Below are 11961 nucleotides of genomic sequence, written 5' to 3' on the forward strand. Positions count from 1 at the left end.
GCTTACAGTGTCAGGTCTTCAGGTGGAGTCAACATTAAAGATGAGAAATGAACCTCAGTTCAGGAAGTTGCTCATGATGTGATGGAAATACACAAACCAATGATTTGGAGTTGCATGTTCTTCTGTTCGTCAGGGTTGGTTTCATAGCTTGGATCAGCACTTTAGATCCAGATACTGACTTGTACCAGACACAACCTTCTGATCTGGAGTCAGACACGCTGGAGTCTGATGAACCCATCAATTCACTCAATCAATCAATTTTAGTACATGTCACTGACTCTCTCTCTCTCTCTCTCTCTCTCGCTGTCTCTGTCTGACTTCTTAATGTATCTCTGGCAGGATCCAGTTCTGACATAACTTAACAATTATTGTTATCTTATAAATTGGTGCTGCTCTCATTAATAACATAATTTCATCTATAAATATCACTCACTTATTTTATACAACAACTGTTCCTGGTCTCTCTCTCTCTCTCTCTGTCTCTCTCTCTCCGTCTCTTTCTCTCTCTCTCTCACTTTTCTATAATTTTGTGATGTCTTCACCTTACTGTGCAAAGTGTGATTTGGTAGCATAAAAATAAAATCAGTCACTTAAGGGAATAAATTATGATGCAAGTTTTTTTTTTCACATCCAGAAAGTATAGAGAGAGATTAAGAGTTTGAGTCTTATTTAAGTTTATTTACGTATTAATCACATTCCCAATATTGATATTCAGAATGGTTTGAAAATCCAATATACAAATACGATGACGTTTGATGATTGTGCGCACAACAGATAAACCAGGTTATACTATATTCACACAACATACCATGAAAATATCAAGTGACTGAACAGCAAAGGTCATCATTGGTCTCATCACACATTTTACAGTCAGTTTTTTTATTTTTGTCATGTCCATTATTTTTACAGAGCTGACAATGTTGTGTTACAGTTCTTTTCTGGAATGAAGTCCCTTTTCCTTTGGATGATGTTTTTGTTTAATCAGATTGCATGCACCGCTGTCTCTCCAGTCCCAACAGTGGTTTTGATGATCTGTCTTTAATTTCTTACTGTCTAAAATAAAGAAACCCATATGTCAACCACAGACACAGAAAAATAGAAGAAAATACCTGTGACACAGCAGCATAGTCAATACTTAGTTATCTTCACCTAACATTGACCACTAATGATAAAGAAAATTCACTGATGGATGGACCATAAACAGCAAACCTGTGTAAAATTCTACATCCACACAGTGTGGGAGACTTTAATCCCAACAAGGGCTGAACGAGTCACAGCTCATTGAGGCCCAGCAGTCACACCTTGTCCTCCGGCACGGTACTGTCCTGGTTGAGCCCCCTCTTATCTCGGTTCTTCCCAAAGGAGAAAGAAAAAACCCCACCGGTGGTCTCCTCGGCCTGTTTACCTCCTCTCACCTCCCCCCTCTGTGCTCTCTGCTGGCGGTCTGCAGCGCTGCCGGGCAGCAGATTAGGCGTGGAGGGAGTCGGGGTGGTCTCCCCCCAGATGTACAGTGTCTCCCCCTCTGGGCAGGGCTGCAGGCCCTTGCTCAGGTAACTTGGGCTCGGACTGGCAGAGGACGGCAGAGTGCGCAGGCTGCCGTTCAAGCAGCTGGAGTTGTGGTCAGCTGAGCCTTTGCGCGAGTTTCCAGAGGAGCTTAAGTTGGAGGAGCGGTAGTTGTAGGCCCTCCAGCCGGGACGTTTGCGCTGGTGACACTGGCACCTCAGGATTCGAATGAAGGCCATCTTGAACTCACGATTGTAGCAGGGGTAGATGATGGGGTTCAGGCAGCTGTTGAAATAGCCCAGCCAGAAGGTGACTTTGAAGAGGAGTTCAGGTGGGCGCAGGTTCACATTAAAGGCCCCTGGAGACAGGAGAGTGGAGCGAGGGGAAATAATGAATCAAAGGTTAATGTCCAGCTTCGTGACAACTCAAATGAACTCCTTAAAGGTTCAGTGTGTAGAATTTAGTGTCATCCAGCTGAATATCTTCACCTCACCCTCCCCTCCCCTCAAAAGGTGTTTAGTTTGTCCAGTCCGGGCTACTGTAAAAAACATGGCGTGGAGTAAAGTTTTTAAATATAAAGGCCCAATTCTGTGGTAAAGAAAACAACAATTTGTACAATTGAGATGAAACACACTAGTGAAAACATCACTAAGGTTATTTTATATTGAATTTCTGCCAATAGATCCCTTTCAACTAAATCTTACACATTGAACCTTTAAAGCAATACTTCAACATTTTGAGAAATATGCTTTTCTGCTCTTATGCCTAAAGTTTGACAATAATATCAATGCCACTTGCTACAAGCTGTAAATGGTTATATAGTGTTGGAAATACTTGACATAGATGAATAATCTGGATTTAATGTGCTTCATCAGGGCAGTGTCATATCAGTCCAGCCTATTGATTCTGTCAGTGATTGATTTTATCCAGTAGGTGGCAGCATTTACCAAGCATAACAGGGTAACACAGTGATGTGAAGCAGTCAGCTCCACACATTGTTCATCATTAAAGCAAAGACCTTGAGAGCGTCTTCATGAGCAGATAAAGTGCTTCCTTTTCAAAAGGCACGTCTAGCTGTCCTTTCACAGTTCATTTCAATGAATGAATAAACCGTGCGACGAATAAGAAAAGCTGAGATGCTGAACTTGGAAAATTAAGTGGCAGCATATTTTCTGAGAGGTTATGGAAGTTCCACCACCACAGCAAGCTTTTCTTTCCAGCACCTCTGCATGGAAGATGGTGCAGAAACAAGTATACTGCTACACAGCTGAACATGTGTGTACAAATAGATTCAGAGTAGGAATTAGAGACAAGAAATAACAACACTGCAAAATATCTGCAAATAGATTTGTCGGATAAACTAAAGAGGGAGTTTAGTTGCTTAGCTGCATTAATCCGTCCATGTGGTGCCTTTTTCTACGACTGCGGCCGAGCTGAATTAGAAGAAGAACATCTAATAAGCTAATGAGGTGAGAGGGAGGCCTGAGGATAAAAGGGATTATTAAGCAACTGTGATATTAGTGTTGAAGAATAAAATAATGAAAGAAAGAAGGACTGTGTGTTTGTGTGCATGGGCAGATGTAAGTAGAATTGTGTTTCTTGACACCAACCAACATTCGTAAATTAATCTCACGTTCCTGAAAAGACTGAGGATGCTAATCTCAGGATTTCAAGTGTGAAATTACCTCTGTTAAAATATTATGAGCTCACAGACGCTGCCGCTCCTTATGAATATCAGATCACAAGCTTTAACAATTATCGTAAGCGGTACAAGGTGCATTGTATCGTTTATAGCCTTGGGGGGAATGTTGCAGACAGGGACTGGGGTTTCTTCAAAGTTATTAGCAGAAAATAATTTTTAAAATAATCACTGTTTCTGTTTGATGCCACAAAACAAAGCTTGTCTTTATATCTACAACTTATGAGGTTTTTTTTACCATCTTTGTGTTAGAGTATTTTGTGATGTTTTCCATCAAAACCATGTGCTCGCACTCAAATAGCCCCTGCTTGTGCTTAGATGTACCACACAGACATTCTAAACTCACTTGGTTAACCTAAATGAAGATGGTTGTGCGACAACATGATAAAAACACATGTTCATTTAACTCAGTGGCTCCTAAATGGCAGAGATACAGCTGTGTGTGTGTGTGTGTGTGTGTGTGTGTGCTCGAGCTGCCAGACTGTGAGAGAAAACTATAGACAGCCACTGTCTGGTTGTGTCTTGGCCTCCTGTACTGTAGATGAATGGGCCTCTTCTCAGTGGCTGGTATTTTCACATCATGTTATTTTCTCTTCTGGAGAGCCACTTTAAAGTGATTACATAACTGTATGATGTCAGAAAAAGGTGGAACTTAAACGTGGTAATTCTAGACTCACCATTTGTCTGCCTGTCTGTGGTGGCAGTAAAAAATAATAATAACTTCATTAATCTTCTAAATATTTTGTACATGAACTATTTCAAAAAGTGAAAGACATCTTCAAGATTTCCCACAAAATTGTAGATTACATCGAGCAAACAGTCAAAGTTATTCTATTTCCCATGATATATAATAACAGAGATAATAATAATAATAATAATATCTATCTATCTGTCCGTCTGTCCGCCCGTCTGTCCGCCCGTCTGTCCGCCCCCCCACCCACCTATCTCTCTCTCTCTCTCTCTCTCTCTCTATCTATCTATCTATCTATCTATCTATATATCTATCTATCTATCTATAACATGGCATTCAGACTTTGCTAGAACAAACACAGCTGTGTTGCTCTACCTGGCTCCCAGGAAAGGTCCCTGAACAGCTGGAGACCCCCACACAGAACAAAAAGTGCCTGTTTTCGACACCAGCACCAGATAAAAGAGCAGGAAATCGGAGTGACAACAGCTCCCTGTCGACAGATATGGCACGTTTGTATGTTTTGCTCCTGTGTGAATGTGCTCCATTTTTGTCCCGTGAAGAGTGTTTATGTTGAAAGCCCATAGTATAAATACCAGAGGATGCAAAGGTCTTGGCTGAAAGACAAAGGTGTGGAGATAACGTTGAGAGGGTTATTGTTGGTGGTCTCACCGCTTCTGCTCAGAGAAATGTTTGTACCTGCTTCCTGAGGACGCACACACACACGTACACACGTACACACATGCACATCTCACCGTCGAAAGCAGGAACATCTTAACTAAGCAAGGCATCCTGTTATTGTCACTGTTGGAAGAAGCAATACCTATTCTGTGCCATGTAGAACGAGCACACACACACACACACACACACACACACACACACACACACACACACACACACACACACACACACACACACACACACACACACACACTGTTTCATAGTACAGCTATAAATATGATTAATATGTCTTGATCTAAAAGGACAGAAGTGTTATTACCCTTGCAGATTGCTTTCAATGAAACCATAGCATGAAGCTATTTTTAGGAAAATTGGGTTGACGTCGCAGGGTCCCTGGCGCTCACCCCCGCTGCCCTATGGCCCCTCGAGCTCAGCTCTGCCACTTACTCTGTCTTCCATTGCTTTGACACTTAGCACTCTCATTATTTTCCCCCTTCAAAAACTATTTCAATTACCCCCAGGGCACAAGCTCTGACCAGCTCAGTGTAACCACAAAAAAAGCCCCATACACACAGCAAGCACACATTCACACTTTCGCAGTATCTCTTCCAGAAAACACATACATGGAAACAATTGGTTAACACCTCCAAGTGTTGGTTTCTCTCACATTTGAGCTCACTTCCTGCACCAGTTGCTAAATGTGAGCCCTTCACAGGACATTAGTGGCTGTGCTGGGTGTTAAAGAGCCGCGGGAAAATGTGTGCAGTGAAATAACACGCTGCATCCCCCGAGCACTAATGATTTCCTTTGGTTGAGTTAAGAGATGAGAACGAAGGAAAAGACAATAAATAAAATGTTTCAATTAAAAACACTGACTGATACCAGCGTCTGAAACACGAATATTCGCTCCAGCAATCAGCAGATTAATTGTTAATTAAAAAATAAGTTATGAAAAACTTCAACTGCTTGTTCCAGTGATCAGATGTCAGAGTCAGTTGATGCTGGGGATTTACACAACTTTTCCTGTCAGCCTCCTTGTAGAATGTCTGGAAAATGTCCAAGTGAGCCCATGTGAGAATAAAGCAGGAAAACGTCCAAAACAATTCACAGCGAGCGAGTAGGAGTGTTGATGACGTTTCTAACACTGGATGGGAGCAAAACTAAAAAAAAAACTAAAACAATACAAATATCTTAGGATGAAAAATAGGCACCAAACATGTAGAAGACGCTGATGTCAAATGGAAAGACAATAAGATTTGAGAGCTTTTGGTGATAAGGGTCAGAGCTGGGGTGGATGTGACGCCACCCTTTCCCTAAACGTTCCGGACATTTACCTGTTGCTGTGAATGCGTCTGATCCAGAAAACCTACTGCTGCATTTTTCACATGTCAAAGACAAACTCCAGAAAATTTGTGGGCCCTGTTCTCAAAGATCATGTTTGAAAACAGCTTAAGTTACCAATTTGACTCCACTATAGACCAAAAATAAACATTTCACATTGTCAATATCAGGTTACCGTACAAGCACAATACGCATGTTTGGACTTATCTTATAGCTTTAACTATCTTTAGCTGCTCTGTGAGAACACATGAATAAAATCCACTATTGTGATATCTGCATATATTTTATAATGGGATAAGAAAACATTTTGGACTGAGAAACTGACCACATTTACAGTATTCTCATATATATTATATTTACCACCTTACTTAATGTACTAATAGAGACTAATAGAGATCTGCTTGACGTGGTTTGAGAGCTTAATCAAAGTGTCAATGGTGGTGTTTGGTTGCTATAATTAACTGGAAAGTTTCCGCTTCTCAAAAAGCCTGTATGTCCACTGTCTGCACTCGTCTCTTATTATCACAGTGTTAATGGAGCCACTTTTTCATAATGTGAATGTGTTGTGAAATAACCTATGGTTTAGTTGTATTGATTGTATTGACAAAAAAGTGACAAAATAATATTCAACTGTCAAGGTGGACAGTGCTGTGTGTGTGTGTGTTTGGGCTGCTTTTTGTCAACAAAAAAAACCCAACTGACTTAAAATCATTGATGTAATGTGAGTGGAGTGTCTATATATTTCTTTACTCCAACTTAAATGCTTAAAAGGAGACATGATGAAACTCAAAACCTGAAAAATATTTACTCATTCTGTGGGACCGGTGGCTGCATGCTTTCATTAATATACAAAAACAAGGTATTCATGGCATTCAAATCAGTTTGATGAGATTGATGATTGTGAAGGTGAGAGTTCACATGTTTCTTTAAACTGCATATGCTGTGAGTGGCTCTTACTGGCAGCATAACTTTCATTTTAATTTTTTCAGCTGCAGCATCACTGACACAATCACTGAAAACATATATGACCACACGTGCATACATGCACATGAACACACATTAATACTACACACACAAACCAAACACAACAACCGTCACCAGCACACACACAGAAACTCCCATTTTACATATTAGTGACAGTATGCAGAGGAAGTAGCAGAGTAATAACAAGTGTGAGGCAGGAAATCCCACTCTGTGGGTGGAGGCTAATGGATGCTGAGGGAGCAACATGAGGAGAGTGCCGCTGCCCTCTCAGGCTGCTCAGTTCAGACGTTAGTCACAGCAGTGAGCAGGGGCACGAACACTAAGAAACAACAGTGTTTTCTGCAAACCCCCTTTTGAATGAGAGGGGGCTTCAGTGTGAGAGCAGTGTCAGTGTCCTGCTCTGATATCGTGGATGTACAAATGCTGCATTGTCGCCAGATCACTGTTCAACTTGTTTGCATATTTTTCCTTCTTTGTGGTTCAGTGTGTAGAATGTAGTGACATCTAGTGGTGCATGTTGCAGCTGAATACCCCTCACCTCACCCTCCCCTGTGGTAGCCTTCAGTTGCCATAAAAACTCAAAAGGTGTTTAGTTTGTCCAGTTTGGGCTACCGTAAAAAAACATGGCGGCCTCAGTAGGAGGACCTGCTCCCTGTGTAAATATAAAGTATTTAAATATAAAGGAACTGTTCTAGGGTAAAGAAAACTTCATTCGGACAATTGAGATGAAACAAACATTTTATATTTAATTTCTGCCAATAGATCCCTTTCACCTAAATCTTACACACTGGCACTTGAATGCATCTCCAATTCCACTGACAAATTGAAAAAAATAAAAATGCAGTAAGGTTATGGTACATTAGTATGCTACAGCAGAGGTTGAACAAAGAAACGTAACCTCGGGAGCTTTCTTGGCACTTTGTTAATTAATCTTACATAAACCGGCCCCTCCTAAACCCCTGCTGTTTGAGAACTCGGCAAATCACAATTTGGAAAATTGCAAATGTTGTCTGAGAATAACACTGAGTTATTCTTGCTATGTGACACTGTACAGTGATCCTGCCTCATGTACTAATGTGTGTATGACCATGTGAGGATGTGATGAGCTGCAATTTAGAGCCAGAGGCATAAACACATTCCCATGTGTCCACGGAAAATGCAAACAGTCAGGGTCTAACACACACTCATATTCATTTGCAGTCACAACACACAGTGCCACAAGTTATTGTGGCAATCAGGAAAACCTTGATCTGAAATACTGCAGCCATGCTTGTAGTTCATTAAGCCCATTTCGTCCAACCTTCATCACTAGATAAAGACTTTATGTTTTCTTAACTTCCTCCCCGCAATACAGCATGGCACAGCCATTTTGATTTAAATTTTCTCTGCAGGTTTTTAAACAGCCATGTCAGTGGAGTGTTGAATACTTGCCAGGAATAGTGGCGTCAGGGAGCCTGGACCGGGAGCAGAGCTCTCGCTAAATGCACACTAACCATGTGCATACAGCCCTGTGATCGCCAAGGGGCCCTGATGTACCATCATGTTTCCTTCCAGGGGTGTACATATTCAAGTTTGGAAATTGAAATAAGTCTATTTTGCAGACATTATCTGACCAATAGATTTAGGTACAGGCTATGCACCATGATGCTGGCTAGTTTCACTTGAGTCAAAACTAACTACACAGCAAGCTAACATCAGTTACATCCAACCAATGTCAGACTAATAAACTTTTAAAAAAAAATCTGAAATACTTTCCTTTCATCTCAATTTGTCACAATGATTGATTTGCATTTTTAAAATAAGGAACCCCTATATATGTTTATTTTCATTATATATTATATAGTGTACATGTATTGTATTTCTTATAGATTAGCCCTAAGGGGGCCATTATATTTTATTATTGCAAACACACATGACACTGTCCCTGTTCCTACTTTCTTCACTGACACAGATGAAAATGAAAAGACAGGATGAAGGGATGGAGAAAGGGAGTAGAGAAGAAGAGCTGGTACTGCCCACTGTCACAAATTGAACATCTTAAAATATACATAAACTATATAATTCAGGTAAATCATACTCTACTTTATCATCTGCTTTCTGCAAGGTCAAATTTGACGTCACCTCATCTGAGGTGCTCCTCCCACTTGCGCTTCCAATTGGCTAACAGCTCAGAATGTGGCTCACATATAACAATGTCCTTATTATCCCAAGTCCTACATAATAACATTGCCATATTGCTTGGTTATTTTACACTCATTTCTAATTTGATTTTCGTAAATTCGTATTTATACCAACAGTATGTAAACGGAGAATAATGTTTGTTAGCATTTGTGACAATAGCTGATTATGTCATGGTAGCTGAAATAAAATCATTTATCATAACATCACTCATAGAAAGATTTGTAATCTGAGGTATAATGTGTTATTTAAAGTCTCATTTAAATTTACTTTGCAATGTGTATTCATGAAAATGAAATAATGAGGCCACCCCTAAGCAAGATTTTGCTTAGGGCCCCCAAAAATCTAAAAGTGTCCCTGCCTACAGGCCTCTGGATTAACTGACAGGGGAAAGGCCACCTTGTCCTCACTTGGCAAACAGTGTGTTTGTTACATCGGGAGAGATGAACTGTGACTCAGTTACTAATGCAACAATAACACTAATAATGTTTGGATAAGCTTGAGAAAAATTCTTCCTCAGACTCTCCCTTATTATGGGACCTGGATTCACAGACTACACAGTCAGCAGTGTTTTGGATTTACTGAGTAAATGGTGCAGAACTGTAAAATCTCACAGTTGATCCAATTTTAAAATCTGCGTAGTAAAACTATGCTGCAAAACTAACTTAATTACAATCACAGACTCTGTGAAGACGGGGAAATACCAAAGCAAATTGAATGCTGCAATAATATATGGCTGATGTAATTTTTGTATCCCTGCAGGATAAAACCACCACTCCAGTATATCAAAGCCCACACAGAGATTTGGTGTCAGTTCAGAGAAGTAAATGTTGCCCAGGAGACTTTCCTAGTGTCAGCTATAGATATGATTTACAAGTCCTGCAGCAGTCTTTCACTGCCTCAGATTAATTTCTATACAGACATCCGGACTGTCATATATTTTCTGCAAGATGCCCTAAAACTAGTTGAATGTTATTTTAATGGAGTGGGCTGTGAGGAAAGAGGTTTTTACAAATGGCCAAACATTAGTTTCATTATTGACAGAATATCAGACTCATTATAAGAACGGATCCACGGAACCTACCTATGGGTAAGGCGAGAAAGAAAGGCAGCCAGCAGAGCGTAAACATGCCGACCACGACTCCCAAAGTTTTTGCTGCTTTCTTCTCCCGGGAAAATTTCAGAAGTTTCACCGTCAGGGAACTCCTCGCTTGGTGCGCTCGGCCCTTGCCGGCGCCAGAAGAGGCTCCGGGATCCTGCTCCTGCACCTGGGACCCCTTGTGGATCCTGAGGGTCAGCTCGCTGGAGTTCATCCTCTCACGCATCACACCTGCCTCCAGGTTCTTAGTGGTTCGTTTGGCGACTATGTACACTCGAAAGTACATGACCAGTATGACGATGAGCGGAATGTAAAAGGAACCGAGCGAGGAGAAGAGCACGTAAAACGGCTCCTCGGTGATGGGGCACCTCGTGTCGTCCGGAGACGGCGGCTGCTTCCAGCCAAGCAGAGGCCCGATGGAGATGACCACCGACAGCACCCACACGCCGAGCATGGCCAGCAGAGCCCGCTTTTCCGTCACGATGCCCGGGTACTGCAGCGGGTGGCTCACCCCGATGTACCGGTCGATGGATATTACGCACAGGCTCATGATGGACGCGGTGCAGCACAGCACGTCCACCGCCGCCCAAATGTCACAGAAGATCCTGCCGAACACCCAGTAGTCTAGGATCTCCAGGGTGGCGGACACCGGCAGCACCGTGGTGCCCAGCAGCAGGTCCGCGATGGCCAGGTTGATGATGAAGTAGTTCGTCGGGGTGCGCAGGTGCCTGTTGCACACAACCGAGAGGATGACGAGGATGTTGCCCGCGATGGCGAACACGATGAAAGCCCCCAGCACCAAAGCGAGCGGGATGGCCCGGGTGAGGTCCACCTCACTGGGCTCCGTGTGGTTTCCCCTGGAGCCGTTGGTGGAGTTGACCTGGGAGAAGAAGCCCGGAGTCCCGTCGAGTTCCGACGAAGAACTATTTTTCCATAATGCTGTGACATTGTCAGTGCTCAGACTCATTTTGACTCAAGAGGTCCTCCATAGCAGGTTTCAGATGACTTGGAACTGCAACTCACACGAAGAGCTTCACCCAACATAAATAAACTTGATCTATATGGCGCAGGTCTGCATGGTTTAACTTCGCATTTCCAAATCAGTGGTTTATGGTGAAATCCGCGCACTGAGCAGCCGAGCGGTCCCCATGTAGTCCCTCTCCCTCCACTCTCCTGTGGGCTCAGAGGAGATGTGAGGGGGTAGCAGCAGTCGTCCCCTGCCTCCTCGCCTCTCCACCTCCAACAGCTCTGCCATACACTGACTGAACATACTCCGATACGAGCCTATGAAGCGCAGATGACGCGTCATTACATTACAGTGACTCCACAGTCACATTTTACGCGCAACTTTGCGAGATGGAGAAGGTTTTAGGAGAAGCGCCTGACTGGTCTTTTGTATTTGTATTTCCCTCTCTGTGGGAGGGTTAATGACAGGACAATTTGAATCCACTTACTTTTCTGCCAAAAGCACATTAACTGTATTTTCCTTTAGCTTGAGGTCCCTTAAAAGAGGCTTTACTGGCAGGAGAAAAAACAGGTTAATACCAAAACTCAACTGAAGGTATGCTTTGCCAGAAACAGTATGTTCCAGTGTAAATAAACCTTGAAATAGGATCTACCCAGGTTCTTCTGTGAGGTTCTTGAAACTATTTAACGATTTAAATGATGTGCTCAGGCAACATAAACCTTGAAGCCAAAAAGGTATAAGTAGAAAAGAAAATCAAATAAAAAAAATGGCCCCTCCTAAAACAGGTATTTCTCCTGAAGTACATTCCTATTATGGTAAAG

General features: G+C 42.1%; 1 protein-coding gene across 1 annotated transcript; it reads right to left on the reverse strand.

The window, feature by feature from the left end:
• Nucleotides 1–657: 657 nt before the first annotated feature.
• LOC109640762 (alpha-1A adrenergic receptor-like) lies at nt 658–11433 on the reverse strand. The gene is made up of 2 exons (XM_020104976.2): nt 10159–11433; nt 658–1861 (listed from the first exon to the last, which is right to left on the reverse strand). Exons 1-2 carry the CDS (start codon nt 11138–11140, stop codon nt 1296–1298), a joined length of 1548 nt encoding a protein of 515 aa, XP_019960535.1. The 5' UTR covers nt 11141–11433; the 3' UTR covers nt 658–1295.
• Nucleotides 11434–11961: the final 528 nt, after the last annotated feature.

Source organism: Paralichthys olivaceus, chromosome 9, assembly GCF_024713975.1.
Source record: "Paralichthys olivaceus isolate ysfri-2021 chromosome 9, ASM2471397v2, whole genome shotgun sequence".
Classification (NCBI taxonomy): Eukaryota; Metazoa; Chordata; class Actinopteri; order Pleuronectiformes; family Paralichthyidae; genus Paralichthys; species Paralichthys olivaceus.